The sequence below is a fragment of the Manacus vitellinus genome, unplaced genomic scaffold, assembly GCF_001715985.3.
Source record: "Manacus vitellinus isolate BGI_N305 unplaced genomic scaffold, ASM171598v3 scaffold_52_pilon, whole genome shotgun sequence".
In the NCBI taxonomy this organism is placed as follows: Eukaryota; Metazoa; Chordata; class Aves; order Passeriformes; family Pipridae; genus Manacus; species Manacus vitellinus.
The window spans coordinates 1181922-1201164 of NW_021940628.1; the positions used below are offsets into that span (position 1 = coordinate 1181922).

At 55.5% G+C, this 19243-nt stretch overlaps 1 protein-coding gene across 1 annotated transcript; it reads left to right on the forward strand.

The window, feature by feature from the left end:
* Nucleotides 1-3796: 3796 nt before the first annotated feature.
* TENT5B (terminal nucleotidyltransferase 5B) lies at nt 3797-6468 on the forward strand. The gene is made up of 2 exons (XM_018081368.2): nt 3797-3814; nt 5374-6468. The coding sequence occupies exons 1-2, from the start codon at nt 3812-3814 to the stop codon at nt 6391-6393; spliced, it is 1023 nt and encodes a 340-aa protein (XP_017936857.1). The 5' UTR covers nt 3797-3811; the 3' UTR covers nt 6394-6468.
* The last annotated feature ends 12775 nt before the right edge of the window (nt 6469-19243 follow it).

The window sequence follows — 19243 nt, forward strand, 5'->3', positions numbered from 1 at the left end:
CTGGGTGCCAGAGCTCCCTGGGGACACTGTTGGCCTGGGGGAGTTGGGGGCAATGGGTTGTGGGGCATCAGTCCATGGAGAATCAATGGGGTACCAGAGCATGGGGCATCAATGGCATTAATGAGGCACCACATCTCAGGGCTTCAATGGGGCACAGGGTATTAATGGGGTGTCAGATCATGGGGCATCAGCAGGGCACTAGGGCATGGACAGCAGTGGGGCATCAGTGGGGTATCAGATCACGGGGCATCAATGGGGCATCAGTCCATGGAGAATCAATGGGGTACCAGCCTGTCAGGCATCACTGGGGCATCACTGGGCATCAATGAAGAGCAATGGACAGCAAAGAACATCAATAAGGCATAAAAGGGACATCAAAGGGGCATCAGTGAGGCATCAATGGGGCATCGATGGGCATGAATTGGAATCAAAGGGTATCAAAGGGAATCAAACAGGCATCAAAGAGGCATCGGTGGAGTAAGAAAGGCCATCAGTGGGGTATCAAAGCCCATCAATGGGGTATCAAAGCCCATCAATGGGGTATCAAAGCCCATCAATGGGGTATCAAAGCCCATCAATGGGGTATCAAAGCCCACCAATGGGGTATCAAAGCCCATCATGGGGTAATCAAAGCCCACCAATGGGTGATCAAAGCCACCAATGGGGTGTCCCCTTCAGCGCGCGGCCCCGTCCCCGACCGAATCGCCGCCGGGATTCCGCGCGCCGGAGGGGCGGAGCTCCAACCGCCTTCGCCTCGCCCCTCCATCGTCCCCTGCCCCTTTCCCCCTCCCCTCTCGCTCCAATTGGCTTCCGGGCGCCGGGCCGCTCTCCTCCCGCCGCGTGCCCGCGCTCGGGCCGGGATTGGCGGTGGGCCGGGCCAAGGGGCGCGGGCGGGCCTATATAAGGTGCGGCGGGGGCGGGCGGGGCAGCGCTCGGCGGAGCCGGTGGCGGGCGGGGGGCGGACGGGGCCGGTTCGCTGCGAGTCCCTGCGGGCACGACCTGCGCCTCCCGCCGCGCCCATGCGCGCCCACCCCGCCCCTCATCGCCGGCGCCTCCTCGGGGATTCCTTTTTACTTTTTCCCGTCATTTTAAACTTCCCCCCCGTTTCCCTACTCCCGCCCGCCACTTCCGGCCGGTTTCCGGGCTGTTTCCGGGTGAGCGGCTCGTTTTTTCGGCGCGGTTGATTCTTGTTTTTCGGGGGGACGGGGGGCGGTCTGCGAGAGATGCTGGAGGTGGTCGGCGGTGCCGGCGGGGGCCGCCCGGGCGGTTCGGTAGAGGAGCGCGGGAGCCGCTTCAGCGTCCCTGACGTGGGGGAGCAAAGGTGGATAGCGGCTGGACCAGATCCTGGGGAGGCAGTGCCCATCCACGGCCGGGCAACTTCCAACGCTGTCCGTGCGGCCCCGCACCAATCGGTCCAAGGTGTTAGCGCCGAGGGCCGGAGGGGCCGTCCGGGCGGGTTGTGGGGTGCGGGGTGCGGGGGGACACACGGGCCGCTCGCTGTCGCCCCGTTGGACTCTGCCCCGGTTCCAGCGGGGGTCAGGGAGAAAATAAAAAGTGCTGAGGCGACATTAATCGTCCCCGTCGGGCCCCGAGCCAACCCGCCCGGGCAGCCTCGGCCTCCCCCCGCCGGGCCCAGGGCAGAGCTCCTGGCGCGGGGATCGCAGAACGCTTTGGGTTGCAAAGTACCTTAAATACCTTGAATACTCTCCGCTGGAAGGGACCCGCAGGGATCATCCATCCCAGCCCCCGGCTCTGCACGGCACAAACCCCAGAAATCCCACCCTGTGTCTCAGAGCGTTGTCAAGACGCTGCTTGGCCTCTGGCACGCCTGGGATTCGGGAAGACCGTCTCATTCCAAGCCCCTACCCCTATTCCAACACCTTCCACTAGACCGGGTTGCTCCAAGCTCTGTCCAGCCTGGCCTGGATGCTCCACAGGGGTTAAAAGCTGCATGGGAGGACCGGCCCCCATCATCCGGGGGGTGCTGTGCACTCAACTGGCCCCACTTCCCGACCCTGAGGGTCTCGGTAGGGCTGGCAGGAATTCATTGCACTGCAGCGATGTCTAAAGCTGGAAGGACCCTCCTGGAAAACTTGCATGCCTTTAAAATGCTCAGCTTCCTCCCATCTTGTGTTGTTCCTCCTCTTTTCGAGTTAATTTGGTGCCCTAAGAGCTGTGAAATGTGTGTGGCCAAGGCAAAAGTGGCTTTTTTTTCTTTTTTTTTTTTTTTTTTTTTTTGGAGCTGCTTCCACGAAATGGCTTCGTGCTGGTGGACATGTTGGGCTTGTGTTGGAAGAGGCATTTATTAATTCAAATGCCGGATCAAATGTCCGTGTCCTTTGATTTCTCGGGACACTGATGTATCCTCCAGAGCCTGCCCGAGACTTCACGAGCTCCTGTTAGTTTAACTATCAAGTAATAACCGTGTTTAATATTAAACTAACAATGTAGTTCGAATGAGCTGATGCATATTCATGTTTGGGAGGCGACTTCATTCCTCAGTAATGACTCATCAAATGTAAAATCGGGCATGTTGGCTTCTAATTAAAAAGCCTATTCACGGTGCTAAAACCCAACTGGCTTTCACAATAACCTAATCGCCGGGATTTCGGAGCCTCAGCTGCTTGAGAAATAGTTCGAGTTAAGCCTGGGAGATGGGAGGGTGACATTTGAAAGGCTCGGCTGGTTTTAAATTCCTCGAGTTCCTGCCGCATCTGTCGGGGGCAGAAGCGCTAAATTTTGGCCGCTGGATCTTGAAGCTGAATGACAGATGAGATTTGCAGGCAGGACGCTGCCCTTGGCTCGGGCGAGACCACAGCACTGGGCAGCATCAAATGTTCCACCAGTTATTCCTCTCTGGTTCCACAAAAACTGCGGCGATTCGGTGTCGGAGCTGCCGAAAAGGATGTTGCCAGTAGCAACTTCAAACATGGAATAACTGAGGGCTGTAATTGTGCCCGGCCGTGCTGGCAGACCCTGTGTTTAGGGCTGACTAAGCTGGAACAAGTAACCCAAAAGGCAGTTATTTATCCTGTTGTTGTTGTTGTGGGAGGTGGGAAGCGGCAGGTCAGGACGCAGCAGGATTTGCTCCTGCCTGGCTGTCAGAGTCAATTATCCCAACCACACGGAAGGTGAGCTGCTGTTTTGGGAAGCAGGTCAGCAGCTGCCTAACCCTAGAAATATCCAACCCTCTGGGGGAAAAAATGCATCCCTGAACCCACTGCCTGCAGCTGGGGAGCTGAGCTCCCAGGTGGAAGCTCCCAGGGAATGGCAAGGTGCTCTGCAGGGTTGGAGCTTTCTGGGGTGATTTGGGACAAAGCTGACTCAAGCAGTTGCATTTTTCCCCTGTTTTCTGAGTACATCTCACACGGACAGACCTGGGGAGCTCAAGTAAGCCTGGAGCTTATGGGTCTGAAACACTGCAGGTCCCAAGCTTTGCTCGGAAAGGGGTTAAGCAGATGTTCTCTGGGGTTAGGGAATTAATCTGGAATGAGATCTTCTCCAAGCACTGGGCCTGGCTCCGCATCTAACACTTTTGTGACCTACATCTTGTCTCTCTAAGCCTAATAGCACAAAACTCTTAACTCCACGAGTAGTGCTGGAGCCGTGCCCCGGGTGAGTGACTCCAGTTGGCAGCAGATGCAGACCAGGAGCTCCCCTGCATGATGTTTGTTCAATTTGGGGGATTAACCCTGTGTCTCTTCCAGGAGTAAACTTAATTTTATTTTATTTTTTTTCAAACTATCTGCCTTGGAAAACAACTTCTTTCACTGGCTGGATTGGATGTGCTGGTGGGGACCTGAGACTTCTGATGGTGAATAGCTCCCTGGTTAACTGTTGCCTGACATGTGACTGTCACCACGGGCCTGGCAAGGAGCCCAGGCATGTTTCTAGCCTGAGCAGGGATGGCTCGTGTCAGGGAGAAAAGGGAAACACCAGCAGGGAAGCTGCATCGTGAGCCTGAACAACCTCTAAGTGCAAAAACATCCATGAGGTTGTTCTGAGATGTTTTGGGGTTTTTTTTTTGCAGAGGCAGCAGAACTTGCTGGCGGCCCTTAGCTGGGTCACCAAGGGGTCTGTGACACGGTGAGGGTTTCACGCTGCAGTTCTTCACTTTTTGTGTGTTCTTCTTTCTAAACAAAACTCGTGGAGGGGCAGCTTTACGGCTGCTGAGGCCGGAGCTGCAGCGCTCTGGTCTCCCCCAGCACTGTGTGCTCAACCAGCAAGAGGGTTTGCCCCTTCTGATAAAGTTCTGAATTAAAATTGGGATTCTGGGAGGCCGAAAATCAGAATTTGTGGGGCCTCTCAAACTAGGGCAGAGCTGAAGGGCCTGGTTGGACTGGCTCTTGGTGATACAATTTGTCCGTTTGTGTCCCAGGCTTTGGCTCTTTCAAGCCATAGCCTCGCTTCAGGCTGGTTAGCTGGGAGTCCCAGGAAAATGGATAATGGCTGGAGAGGAACATGAAAGCAGGATGAGAGGTGGGAAGAGCTTCTGGTGGAAGATGCGGACTTAATCTTCCTGGGATCTTTGAGCTGAGTTAAACTCAAATTATAAGCTGGTGTCCAGAGAGTTTATTTTATGGTCTTGGGGGTTATTTTAGCCTCCTGCTTGTTAAGTAATCAGGCAGGTGATTCAGCTTCCCTCTAAATGAACAAAGCTTTGGAGGGACTGGTGGGTGTGCCAGGACTGAGCAGGCAGCATTAAAATCACCGGAGTAACACCCGTAAGATGAAAGCTGCCTCTTGTGCTTGATAGCATGCCAAGCTCAGCACGAAGCTCTGACACACTGGAAATTGTTAGGATACACTTACTAGTTGGGACATGAACTTGCATACGCCTGGCTGGGGCTTTTGAGCAGTTCTGGCATCTTGATTTGCCTTTAATGAATCTTGACAGGCCGAAGGGGATGGCTAAAAGGAGCGAGCCACCCTGATTAAATCCACTGGGACTGCTGCAGGCTGTGCTGCTGCCTCCCTGTTTGGGGTCACTTTGGGGTCGGCTGGTCTTGGCTCGCTGGCTGGAACTGTGAGGGGATGAAGGGGGCAGGGACCACCCCAAAAAATGGGGTCAGGGAACCTCTCCCCTTCAGCGTGGGGAAGGCAGGGGAGAGCAGACACTGCACTGGAAGCAGAACAGCTCATCATGTGCAGTCAGATCCCTCTAATGCCAGGGAATAAGTAAAGGAGAGCCACCCCTAGCTGCTGGCAGGACTCGGGATGCTTTCCAAAGTGACCTATTTCTAATGGATTAGCTTTTTATTTCACTGTCTTGCACTGGAGTGACCCATATAAGCCCAGGGAGTGGATCCTGCTGTCACCAGGCTGCTCCAAAAAATTCCTACTTGCCTCTCACTGACTCTCTTTGTGTCTCAGGTTGTCCGTAGCCGCCTGGAGAAGAAAGGAATCACGGTCCATAATGTCAGGTTGAATGGCTCAGCAGCCAGTCACGTTCTGCATCAAGACAGTGGCTTGGGGTACAAAGACCTGGACCTCATTTTCGGCGTGGACCTGAAGACAGAAGATGTTTTCCAGCTCGTCAAAGACGTGGTCATGGATTGCCTGCTTGACTTCCTCCCCGAAGGCGTCAACAAGGACAAGATCACCCCCATGACTCTGAAGGAGGCCTACGTGCAGAAGCTGGTGAAGGTGTGCAACGAGACCGACCGCTGGAGCCTCATCTCGCTCTCCAACAACAGCGGGAAGAACGTGGAGCTCAAATTCGTGGACTCTCTCCGGCGGCAGTTCGAGTTCAGCGTGGACTCCTTCCAGATCATCCTGGACTCGCTCCTGCTGTTCGGGGAGTGCTCGGAGAACCCCATGGCTGAGAACTTCCACCCCACGGTCACCGGGGAGAGCATGTATGGGGACTTTGAGGAGGCCATGGACCACCTGCGGAACAGGGTCATCGCCACCAGGAACCCGGAGGAGATCCGAGGGGGGGGGCTCCTGAAGTACTGCAACCTCCTGGTGAGGGGGTTTAAGCCCAAATCCGAAGTGGATATGAAGGCACTACAGAGGTACATGTGCTCCAGGTTTTTCATAGACTTCTCTGACATCGGTGAGCAGCTGAGGAAGCTGGAATGTTACCTCCAGAGCCACTTTGTTGGGATGGAGAGCAACAGATATGACTATTTAATGACCCTCCACAGGGTGGTCAATGAGAGCACAGTCTGCCTCATGGGACACGAGAGGAGGCAGACCCTGAACCTCATTGCCATGCTGGCTGTGAGGGTCCTGGCTGAGCAGAACATCATCCCCACCGTCACAAACGTTACCTGCTACTACCAGCCAGCCCCTTATGTCAGTGAAATAAACTTCAACTACTATGTCACCCACGTGCAGCCCTTCCTGCCTTGCAATCAGTCCTACCCAACGTGGCTTCCCTGTAACTGAGCCAGGACAAACGTCAGGGTCTGTCCTCCAAGGTATTTCCTTGCCTTGGCGGGTCGGGAGGGTGGGATGGGAAGGGTAAAAAAAAATACAAAAACAAAAACAAAAAAAAAAACCAAAAAAAAACCACCACAAAAACAAAAAAACCAACCAACCTTCCTAGAACTGCAACAAAAGGAAACTTCCTGGACTCCTGCTTGAGTGTCTTGTTCCTCGGGGTTGTTGGGACAAGACCTGTCTGCTGTACACTGTGATGGGAAGTGCAGTGTTATAGAAACGAGGTGACTCGGACGTTCATGGGAAGACTCGCTTATGGGATTCTGGGAGGCAATGGGGTGGGTGGGGGTGTGTGAGGGGAGACTGTAGAATTACGCTAAGGTAGAGCTGCACTGCCCTGAAATGGATCTGAATTGTGTTGTGTTTTGTTTTGTTTTGTTGTGTTGTGTTTTTTTTTTAGTGCAGGAGGTGTTATGGGTGTGCAAACTTGTGGTTTCTGCCAACAGAAGCCCGAGTGGCTAAATTCCTTTGAAGGACCAAAGAATCCTGTTTAAGTGCCTGTAACAATATAAACACAACTGTACTGTAAACCTTTATTATTTTTGCAGGGGCTGATGTCCCAAGAGCTTGAGTGGGGATTGTCTGAAGAGGAAAATGTTTCTGTTGTGGGGTGGGGAGGGTCGTAAGATCATTTCTAGTAACCTGGCTGAGGTTCTGTGTCGCTGAGGTTGTGTTTGTTTGGGTTTTTTTTTTTGGCATGACTTGCTGCCTGTGAAAGGACCAGCTGGAGCAAAGAGCTGTCAAAGTGGGGCTGCATAAACCAGGGAGGTATTGGAATGGCTACGTGTAAATGCCTGAAACGGGGAACACTGGGGAAGGGGGGAGTGCATGGTGGAAAATGCTGTGCAGAGCTTTCTGGAAAAAAAGGCAGCAGGGACTCTCATATGAATTTCTTCAAGCTCCCAAGTCTGCAGTGCCAAAATACGGTCGTGTTCCTAGATGATGAGGCAGATGATCTGTCCAGGAGCCTGCCCCAGGCTGCTGGACCTAATCCTGTATTTTCTAGGGGAATTTGAAATGCTGCTCTTCCTAGGTTTTTTTAATTGTTTTGTTTTTGTTTTTTTTTTGGCATGCAGTGTGGTTTTAATGCACAAAGCCAGAGGCCAGCTGGGTTATCGGGGAAGATGAGGCTTGTCCTTTTGAAGCACAAACCACTCAGTTCACGAGTCAGTTATTTCCAGCTGTTGCTGGAGCCTGTGTCCTCCGAGGAGATGGGCAGAGCTCTTCCAGTCTGGAGATCTTCCCTTGGGCAGGTCCTGTCTTCCAAAGCAGCCTGTTCCCAGCTATGTGATTCCATCAGCATTTGAAATTCATTCTCTAGCTAGAAATGGAGCTGGGGGGGGTGGGTGGGGGTGAAGTTAGTTTGCCTTAGGAAAGAAACAAGAAAAAGGAAAAAAAAAAGTCTTCTAAACAGACCCTCTTGTGTTGTGAGGGTTTGGCTCTCTCAGTCCAACGTGGCTTTGAAGTTTTTGGGTGTCTGGAGCACAAAAGTTTTTCATGGAGGTGCCTGGATTGCTGTGCCCGTGGAGCATCTCAGATTTAACTATGCACGGAGGGAGAGGCGGGCAGGCAGCAGGCATTCCCTAGGGATGCTGCTCCGGGAACACCACGGCTTCAGTGGTGCTTCCTCCGAGGCTGAGGTACTCCAAGTATCTTTACTAACTTGTTTTATTTTTTTTTCTTTTGTTTTGTTTTGGGATTTTTTTTTTTTGTGACAAAACTGTAATAGCTGGGCAGATTGAACGCTCTTAATAAAGACTAGATCCTTGGAATGTGCATAGCCAGATTGGTACCTTTTTTGGGGTAGGGGCGATGTGGAGTTGGGAGTAAGGGGTGTGGGGGGGGTGGCTCTTGTGCTTAACATGAACTAACCCAGTTGAAACTGGTCCAGCTTTGCTCCCTCTCCAGACAGAGCTGAAGAAGTGTCACTAACAGTGTAGGTTTTTAGCTGCCTCCCTGCAGAACAGCTCTGCCTTCGTGGCCAAGGCTGTTGTGTCGGCTCTGCTGCAGCCCCAAAACTCCCCAGAGCCTCAGTGGTGGGAGCTTGAGATTTTCCAGTGCAAGTTAAAACTGCTTTAAGGGCTGCCTGTGGGAGCAGATGATACTTTTTTTTCTTTCATTTTAAACTTCAGATGAACGTAGATGCCATGTAGCATGTTTTCTGCAGGCTGCTCCTGCCCACAGACACGTAGACACACTAAACTGAGATTCCCTCCTTCCCTCTGAGGTGCCCAAAAAGATCCCCTACAGCCAACAGCTCAGCAGGGCGACTTCCCATTGAGATTGCACTTTTGATATACGGAGTGTGTGTGGTGGGACTCTTGTGAATGGGTTGAATCTGACTTTTTCTAGACCTTGCAGTGATACTGTGCTGCCTCTTGTGAGGGGGCAATTGGAAGATTCCAGTAGCTTGAATGGCACTTGATATTTTTTTTTGTTTTGTTTTGTTTTAAATGTCTTTTTTTTTTTTTCCTACACCTGTATCACTTGTCATGCAATGGGCTTGACATAGACTCACTAGATTCTTTAGAATCTGTTACGAATAAATACAGTGTATTCAAATCTGTTGGGTTATTTTTATTTGCTTGTCCAATCGGGGGAGTCGTGGTGATGAGGTGACTCTGCTCCCACCAAAAACCAGGCTCAAAACCATCGGGTGACCTCAGAAGGAGCTGAGATCCTGGTCCTGGATCTGCCCAGATGCTCCTTGTACTTCAGGCTGCTCCCTCCCTCTCTCCGAAGCAGCTACAAATCCCAGGAATTGTGTAGCTGTTGGCAGGTCGCTCCTGCAGCTGAGGGAGGTTTCTATTTATAACACTGTTCTTTAGTGTTGTGCATCTTCCCTTTTCCTGGTTCTCCTCATGTTGCTGGAGGGGGGAGGGTGGCCCGAGGTGGTGATCTGAGGTCCCTGCTGTGGGAATGGCACTGGGAGACTCTCCCTGCTGGTTTTCCACGGCTTCGTTCCCTGCTGGTGGTTTTGAACAGCAAAAGGTGGTTTGAGTAGTTAAGACTTGGATACTGTGTGTAGCTGACCCACCTGCAGAGTGGTTCCTCTTGGAAAAGGGGAGGGTGAGAGGCTCTGGAAGGCTTATCTCCCTAAAAAAGCTCAGTTCTGCTGATGTTCAGGCCAGATTCCCGTGGGATGGCTGGCAGCTGGGTGCCAGCTCCTCCAGCTCTGGCTGCCCTCCAGCCCAAGATGAAGTTTCACTTCCCCTTGTCAAGCTACAGGCGGTTCTGGTTCCACTGCAACAATGGAGCTGACGAGGTGCCAGTCCCTCTTTGGGACAGACTTGCTGGCTCTGCATCTCCAAATTTTTACAGTCCGGGGCCAAAGCTTCCCTCTGACAACAGGGCTGGGATGTTCTGGCTGGGCTGGCACTGTGTGAGTCCCTGTTGCCTGCTCGAGTAGGGCTCTGCCTCTGCAGAGCTGGTTTCTCTCCAAACCTGCTGGGTTTAGAGATGTTTCCTTCTCTATGGCACAAACCCAGCACGGCCTCCTGCCTTCCCTGAGCGTCTCTCATGTATGGAAGCAGCTCTAAAGTGTCTTAGTCCATCAGCTGTCTTCGGTGTGGGTGGTTGGTCCTGCTGTTGATGCTGTGGTGAATAAGCTGCCTCTGGATTTGTGACCCTGAGCAGAGCAGCAAAAGCCCTGACAGAGTCGGCTCAGCATTGTTGGAGCGGATCAGACCATACAAAAGGATGTTGGTGGAAAGTACTAGTTGTGATCAGAAAGGAGCTATCAATGTTTACAGCCGAGATTCGGATCCCTCTTTTGTTAATTGTCAAATAAAAAAAAAACCTGTATATTTTCTCACAGCCTGTAGTCTGTCATTATTTTCCTCTTTGAGGCAGAGGGCGATGGATAAGTCAGGGTGTGCCTGAGGGCTCTGGTGGGTGAGATTTGGGCTCTAAGTGACACTTGGCTCAGGAGCTTTGCTCTGAGGACAGACGTGTGCTGGGCTGGCTGCTCCTTTATAGTAACTGTCTATAAATATAGTCCCCTATATTTAGCCCAGTGGTCTGGGCAGTGCCCAGCTCGGATAACCAGAGTCAGGAGCGGAGGAGCCCACGCCACAGCCCGTGGTACAGTACAGCACGTGCCCACAGCACCTCTGCAGAGGGCTGCTGTGTGATCAATGCCTGGAGACGCATCCAAAAATACTCGGCGTTGTAGCAGCGAGATCACTCCCAGGGCTGGCGATGCGGGCTCCACATCTGCAGCTTTTTCTCCTGGAAGGACATCTGGCCCCGCTCCAGGATCGCTGAAACGGCAGGAATTTGTCTTGACTCCAGAATGCAAGAAGCATCTTGCTCCAGCCTCCCTGCTCCCAGCCATCCTTAATCCGCTGGCCCGGTGCCGAGGGTGGCACCAGCTCTGTGCAGGCGGGTTGCTAGACCCAGCATGGCATTTAAATTTTATTTTAATCTCTCTATTTAGCTTTTTTTTTTTTTCTCCCTTGCAGTGTGTGCCAGTGTTTCTCCCCGGCTGCCCTTCACCTCCTCCTCCTCCTCCTCCTCCTCCTCGGGAGCCGCTCGGGCAGCGCGGGTGTTAACTGTGCCATTCGAGCTCCTGCAGCATGAGAGAACAGTCTGTCTGTGCAGCTCCTCTTGCCATTTATAGCTGTGTTTGGGCGATCCAGCACACGGGCCCTTGTGCTCCAGAGCCTGGTGCCAAGCACGAGACAAATGCTCCATTGATATTGGACGCTCCGGGAGGGCAGTCTGCTCCCGGGACGGGGCTGAGCTGCCGGAGGATGGCACAGCCCACCCTGCCTGCTCCTGAGCCTTGGGGGGATGGCACAGCCCACCCTGCCTGCTCCTGAGCCCTGGGGGGGTGGCACAGCCCACCCTGCCTGCTCCTGAGCCTGGGGGATGGCAGCTGCCCACCCTGGGGGAACATGCTCCTGAGCCCTGGGGGATGGCACCAGCCCCCCTGCCTGCTCCTGAGCCCCGGGGGATGGCACAGCCCACTCTGCCTGCTCCTGAGCCCTGGGGGATGGCACAGCCCACTCTGCCTGCTCCTGAGCCTTGGGTGGGTGAGGGTGGATGGTGAGAAGTGTGTGATGCTCTGTCACTGAACCCTCCAATCTCACCTCCTGGCGCTGCTGCTGGAGGTTCTGGTTTGGGCTTTTCTACTCCAAATAGGATTTCGGCTCTTGTTGGAAACATGGAATACCCTGAGTTGGAAGGGAACCACATGGATCATCAAGGACAACCCCAGCCTTGTCTCCAAGCACTTCCTGACCTCTGGCAGACTTGGTGCTGTGACCACTTCCCTGGGAAACCTGTTCCAGTGCCCAACCACCCTCTGGGTGAAGAACCTTTTGTGTGGAGGTGGAGGAGCATTTAAAAGGCTTTTTTTCCCTCTGTACATGCAGTATTTGCACTGTTCAGCTCCAAACACAGGTTGCCACAGACCTTTTGGCTGTTGGCTCCGTGATTTCCCTGACTCAACCACCTTCTCCCACCTCTGACTTCTTGCATCCAGCCTGGAATGTGCAGCTCAGGCGTTTCCTTCCCTCCTGAGCCATCACAAGGAGGGATCAGCTCGTGCAAAGCCTCTCGCCTGCTCCACAGCATTCCAGCTTTCCCTAAAATCCCAGTGTGCCCTGTGCCTGCTCTTCCCTGCTCCTTCTGGAAGGAGTGAGCCCTGTGTGCCGAGCTGCTGCTGCTCCCTCACCTGGGTGGATCCCCGAGCCTGGACACCCCTTTCAGCTTGTAGAATCATGATGGCTCTGACAAATTTGATTAAAATCCTCTGCTGGCATCCCGAGGTATTCGGGGGAATGATTGACAACCGTCACAGAGGCGTTTCCTTCAGGAAGGAGGAAAAGAAGTCAATTGTTTTCTCGCTGCAGCCTCGAGGTGTTGCACAACCGAGCTGTGACACGAACCAAGGACGGGGTGTCCTTGCACCCCCCCTGCCCGGACCCACTGCACATCCCACCGGCGATGCCAAGGGGAAATAACGACACTCCCGGGAGAGACGAGGGACTCTGGGTGGGACGGTGGCTCTGGAGACAGGCGTGAGGCTGGAGCGGCGCCCGGGGCGGCGCAGGGCGGTGTGTGATGTGTTATCTCTCCCTCCCGTGCAAGCGAGAACACGCATTTCCCCTCCCAGCAGCTCTCATCGTTCTTTCCGAGTGCCGTAGCCATTCCCACCTCTCCCTCTCGGCCGGGAGGTTTCCCTTTGGTGATGGATGAGGATGAAGCCCTGCATGGGGCCGACTGGCCGGGGCGGTTGATCATTGCCCTCTCCACCACCGCGGTGTGTTTACCCTCCTTATCTTGCCACTATCAAGGGTTCAGCAGGAGCAGTGTCACCCTGCCTTCAAAGGAAAAGCCACCACCGCGCAGCGTGTCCCCCGGGCTGTTTGTGTGGCCTATATTTTTGCCTTGTAATCCAAGGAGGGGCTGGGTGCAGGACACCCCTCCAGCCCTCCTCCCTTCCCCCCCGTAGCCGGCGTGGCTGGAACAGCTGATTACTTTAAGCATCCCTCTGCTAATGTGCAATTACAGGTCGCTTGGGCCTGAAATCCCAGTTAAATCCGCATGTCCGCAGCGTGACTCACCTAACAACTGCTCCCCTGATGAATCCTGGATGCATTCCTTAAAGACTGGACATAATGTTAACATGCAACTTACTAACCACCCTCTTCAAATGTCACCAGTGTAACGAGTTTAGCCAGTTCCTTCCTCTGCTCCTCCTTCCCTGCAGCCCTTGATAGTCCCGACAAAGGTTGATCATCCAGGGTGTAATCCCCCTTTGCAGAGGGGTTCTGTAGCAGGGCTCAGGGGGAAATCAGCCCCTCAAAGGATGCCTGTGTGCCTGGGGGTGTTTTACCTGAGATCAGGAGGCTATAAAACCCCAGACTGAGGATGGTGGGACGGCAGGAGGGACACAGCCCTCCCCTACGGTGACAACCGCCCGCGAGGGACTGCGGAGCACGTGTCGCCTCCTCCGCAGCGCCGGGGTTGCTCCCACCACAGGCAGCTCTGGGGTTTGGGAACGTGTCTTTCCGAAGAAGAAGGGAGCCTTTGAAGCCAACCTGCTCATTAGGGGTTGGGTGCTGCTGCCCTGGCTCGTGCGCTGCCCGTGACGGAGGGCGCAGGGACGTGAGGAAGCGCATCCTCACCACCACCCCACATCACGGGTGAGCCAACCCTGGGAGGGGCCAGGTGCCCTCCACACCCCCTGTGAGTGCCCAGGGAGCTGGAGAAGGTCGGAATTGCTAATGGCAGTAATTGCCTGGTAGTTATTCAGCCGATGATTTGTTTTATCCAGGCAGGCCGTGTTACCTCCGACCTCAGCCCATCCGCCCCGAGGCCACCCCGGGTGTGCAGGTGAGCCAGGAGAGACCATGGGGATGGGCACAAATGCAGGCTGGGCGGGGAGTGGAGGGAGATCAGCCCTGGGGAGAAGGACTTGGGGGGTGTTGGTGGACGAGAAGCTCAACACGACCTGGAAATGTGTGTTTGCAGCCCAGAAATCCAACCGTGTCCTGAGCTTGTCCCTCAGCATGCGAAGCAGGTGTGAGGGGGTTCTGCCCCTCTGCCTCACTTAGGTGAGACCCCACCTGCAGTGCTGCCTCCAGCTCTGGGACCCCAACACCAGGAGGACCTGGAGCTGCTGGAGAGAATCCAGAGGAGGCCGCAGAGATGCTCCAAGGGCTGGAGCTCCTCTGCTCTGGAACCAGGCTGGGAGAGCTGGAGGTGTTCACCTGGAGAGGAAAAGGCTCCAAGGAGACTTGAGAGCCCCTTCCAGTGCCTAAAGGGGCTCCAGGAGGGCTGGAGAAGGAACTGGGACAAGGGATGGAGTGATAGGACAAGAGAATGGATTTCCACTGCCAGAGGGCAGGGGTAGATGGGATATTGGGGATAAACTCTTCCCTGTGAGGGTCCCCTGGCAGCCCTGGCAGCTCCCACAGCCCTAGGTAAGTGCAAAACCCACTGGCAGCTGGGAAGAGCTGGTTCCTGCCTCCAGGACAGGTGATGGCAGATGCTGGTGGGTGGACTGATCTGGACTAAAGAGGGTTCATCTCCCCCAGGGCAGCTGCTGAGTTTTAGGGGAGGGTGCTCAGAGGGTTTGGGTGCTGGGGTTTGTGTCTGTGGGCAGGCTGGGAGCTGCTCTGCTCCCCAGTTCACAGCGGAGGCACCGGGCTCCTCACCATCACGTGGGTGGGAGGAAGGCTCATCCCACAGCAGTTGTCTCTTGCCTAAACCTTCGAAAGCTGGGATTACTGGCATTATCCCATAATTGAGGAAATCCACCCTCTCATTAGCCCCATCGGCTGCTGCTGCCTCGTTCCCTTTCCTCCTTTCTTCTCAGGGTGGGGGGTCCCCACTGCTTCCCCAACCCCTGAACCCCCCAAAAGGCACCCCAGAGGTTGGGACCCAGCAAGCTGTAGGGGTGGCCACAGGGCTGCTCCCAGCCCCCAGCTCGTGCCACCAAGAGCTGTGGCATCAAAAGGGTTGGGATGGTTTTTCCCCCTCTCTGCTCTCACTGCAGGTCGGTGCTGCCTCCTGACTGCTGTGGGTAAAGCTTAATTTTCTGCACCAGGTTTTCTCCTTGGTGGAGCTGCCAGCAGGAGCCTGTGCTCCCTGCAGCCTCTGGGATGGAGTGTGGTCACTGCTGAGCCTGTCCCTACAAACATCCCGGGCTGGGATATCCGTCAGCATCAGCTACCCAAGGTCCAGGGACACCTGTAACAGGACTCAGATCCAAATCCAGCTCTGCCAGAGAGTTCCAGATGTGGCACATCTGCTTAAGAGGAAAACCATGCTGGGCTCTCCCGGAATCCTGACCCTCCTGCTGCCCTGCATCCCAGGCAGGGGGTACCACAGAGCCCCATTGCTCTGCCCCCCAGCCCAGCCCCACAGCAGGGTCCATCCCAGCTCCCACCACATCAGGCAAACATCACCTCTCAGGGATGCTCCCCCGGCTGGGATGGCTCCATCGCCACCCCTGAGGAAGAGGAGGATGCTGAGGCAGCTGAGGAGCTCGGCCAGCATGAAATCCCAGTGATCTGGTGCATCCCAGTGGATCAACAGGGTGAGAGGAGGTGCTGCAGTGTGACCCTGCCAGTGCAGAGAGAGCACCCGTGCTCGGGAGAGCATCGGGCTGGGGGGGAATTGGGTGTGGGGTGCACGGGCAGGGGGGGCCCTTCCTGCATGGAGCAGAGCCTGCTCCTCCCTGATCCTGGCTGGGACCTGGGAGCTGGGCCAGCTCATTAAGCTGTGCATGGCTGGGCCAGGCCAGCGCTCCCGGGGCCATTTCCAGGGGGACTTGGCTGTGGGATGAGGAGATGGGAGAGGCCAGCAGGGTGATTTCTCCCAGCACAGCGGGACACGCACCTGGATCTCCCCCAACACAGCCATGCCCTCACCTGGACCATGTAAATGTGTTGGGCATATATTCAACAGGAAGGATGAAGAGGTCAGTTGAGACAGGAGCAGTTTGGATAAGTATTTTGAGCTGGAATATTGATGGAGAGGGTATTTAGCAGGTGGGAGCATCCAGGTCTGCCCTGGGCTGTGGTTCCAGGTCACGCTGGAGCTTAGGGGATGTTTCCTGGCATAAAGGGGTGTCAGGAGATGCTGTATGGCAGAGCCTAAATGCCAGCACAAGGTTTTGGGCATGGGGAAGGCACAGGGAGCCTGTCTGAGCCCAGCACACCCTCAGGGCTGTGCACCAGCAGCACTCCTGGCTCCATCTGGACAGAGATGCCGCCCACTCCTCATCCTCCTGCCCTGGAGCTTGCATCATCCCAGTGGGAATTGCCTTCTCAGCCACACTGCCAGGGCCAGAGGGGACAGGGGACACAGCTGCCCCCAGCCTGCTGTCACAGCCAGGGCAGGACCAGGGCCACCCGTGCAGCAGGACAGCCTGGAGTGGGGTGTCGGGGGAACCGGACAGGGCGGCTTTGGGAGTCCCCACGCCACGTGTCACACCCTGGGAAGACCTTTTAATTGTCCCCTCGTAGGACATGGGCTGGAAAAAGGAGGTGATGAGGCACTGGGTGCTTTGTGATACTCATCTGCCCGACTCCTGTGCTCCAGCCAATGCTGCCGGGGCCGGAGCTGCCGGAGCTGCCGGAGCCGCCGGAGCCGTGTTCCCTTCCCAGAGCGCGGCACTCGACACGTGTGCCCAGCCGTGATAAGGACAGCCAAGATAAGGACACTGATGTCCCTGTGCCCTGTGCTGGGCTCCAGCCCGCTCTCTCAGCCCCAGCCCGGAGGGTCTAATCCAGCCTTTCCCCTCCCGGGATGGCAGGTGAGTTTTCCAGCTGCATCGAAGCTCCGTGGTGCTCCTGGGACAGAGGATGGATGTGTGGGCTGTGTCCTGCTCCGGGACCATGTGAGCCCACTGGCTGCAGGGGACAGGGAGGAGATGTGGGTCCTGTCTGTCACATCCTGGGTGTCCATCGTGGCACAGCTGGCACAGCCTGGTGCCAGGGCTTGTGGAGAGGTCAGATCCTGCCTCAAACCATCCATGATTCCTGTCCCCAGTGCTGGTGACCCTGCTGCCAGCGTCAGCTCCATCCCACAAAGCACAGTGAGATGAAGCGAGCCCAAAAAATTCCCTTCCCCTCATCCTGAGCCCCAGCCCAGCAGTGCAGCATCACCTGCACCATTTCACCCCCCTGCCATGGGCAGGGACACCTTCCACTAGCCCAGGTTGCTCCAAGCCCCATCCAACCTAGCCTTGGACACTTCCAGGGATTCAGGGACAGCCACAGCTTCTCTGGGCAACCTCTGCCAGGGCCTCACCACCTTCTCAGAGAGGAATTTCACCCTAAAATCTAATCTAAACCTACTCTTTCAGTTTAAAGCCATTGCCCCTTGTCCCCTTTCTCCCCAAAGCCCTCAGCAGCTCTTCTCGAGTGGAAATGCAGCTTCATCTTGGCTGAAATTCTGGCACAAAGTGGGGATTTGGGTTAAAATCCTGGGCTGAAAGCAGAGCAGCTCATGGAGGCTCGGAGGGTTGTGCTCCTGGGAGCCCACGGTGCAGCTGGGGCTTAAATTTAGGATGTTTCCAAGCTGCTGAGCACATCTATGGCTCAGCCTTCAAACTTTTACTCCCAGACACAGGAAGGATTTAAAAGCTTTCGGGAAGAAGGGAAGTGGGGAAAATATGTATCCCCGTGATCCGCTTCAGAGGGCTTTGAAAGGATAAGAGGGGCTTTTCGGGGTTCACACCACAGCAAGCAGCATCCAGGCAGCTTCAGCAGCAACTCCCTGGTCAAAGGGAAACCTCAGGACCTGATCCAAAACCCTCACCGGGAATTTTTCCATCTGCTGTGCTGGGCTGTAGATCAAACCTCGGCTGACCTGCGGGGCTGACAAAGGGAGAATGATCTCTTGGGGTTTGTTTAATGTCCCCGGGGCTGGGAAAGGACGTTCCCGGCCTCCCTCCTGTCCTGCCTTTGTTCCTGGGGTTGGGCACTGTAGCGCGGAGCCCCAGCTGCGGGTGAGCTGCCCCGGGCGGTCGGATTAAAGCTGTTGGGGTTTGGTGCCCACACGGGTTTTCGGGGGGTTTCAGGACTATGCATGTGACAGGGGGGCTGTTCTCCAGGGTTTCGCAGAGGATGCAGTCCCAGCACCTTCCTGGGATAACAGGGAGGGGAGGGGAGAGGACCATCCCCTGAAAAAGGATGGAGGAGGATCCTCTCTTGGCCCTCACAAGGCTTCACGTGTCCTACAGCCCCAGCCTGGCATGGGCTGGCCAGGATGGGAATTGGAAGCACCTAAATCAGGGCTCCCAAACCATGCAGGGGAAGGGATGTGTGCAGGAGGAGGGTACTGGTGTGTGGGATCTGGCAGAGGCCCCAGCTTTTCCTCGAGGCAGCTGTTTTATCCCTCAGAGCAGGGTTATCAGAGCAGCCGCCTTTTTCCACTCGGGATGATAACACCGGAGCAGCACAAGGACACGAGAGGTTCCTGGGGGCACAGGGACCTCGAGGACAGGCTGTTGGCTTTGCCTATCACAAGGTAAAGAGCAGAAAACAAGCAGGGAGAAAAAAAAACCACATGGATCCATGTGGCTGCGGCCGTGGCAGCCCCGCTGGCATCAGCAGAACTTTCCGTGGAATTCAGTGGCACTCAGGGATAAATCTTCACCTCTGGGACACACAGAGGTGACACACCTTGTCCCCCCATCCTCTGGTTGCTGTTTGGGCACTCAAGGGACCAAAGCCACCCACAGCAGCCGGTTATTGGTGTTCCAGATGGGAATGGGGTCCCCTAGGATGCAAACCAGGCAGCATCCCACAGCCGGGGTGTGATGCCCGTCCCGGGCAGCCGCGTTCCCACAGCCATCCCCGTCACCGCGGTGCTGCCAGTCCCCGTCCCTGCGTGTCCCTCCGGTGCGTATTTTTCTTGGCAGCCCCCAGGCAGGAATGTTTCCCGCTGCTGCCGAGCGAAAGTGGAGGCAGGAATTGCTGGAATAGCGACAGGCTGAGTAACAGCGCTAACTTTATTCTCCGAAACAAAGGGCAGTGTCCCAGCGCCGAGGGCTGGTCGCGCTCCCGGCGGTGCGGAGGCCAGGGCTGGGGAGCGCTGGCAGAGCCAGGAATGTCGCCGCCGCGGGGGATCCCGCCCCAAATTCCTGCCCTAGAGACCCCCCCGGCCACGCCCGGCTCCCACCACAACCCCCTCTCCTGCTCCCCACCGCCAAAAGTGCATTTCTAGGAGCAAAGAGGGGTTGTAAAACAGCTCAGAAAGGCTGGGATTTCCCTCTGAGGCTTTCGAGCAGCTTCCCAGGGCTTTTCCCTCTGCAGGTGTATCCCCAGCCTGT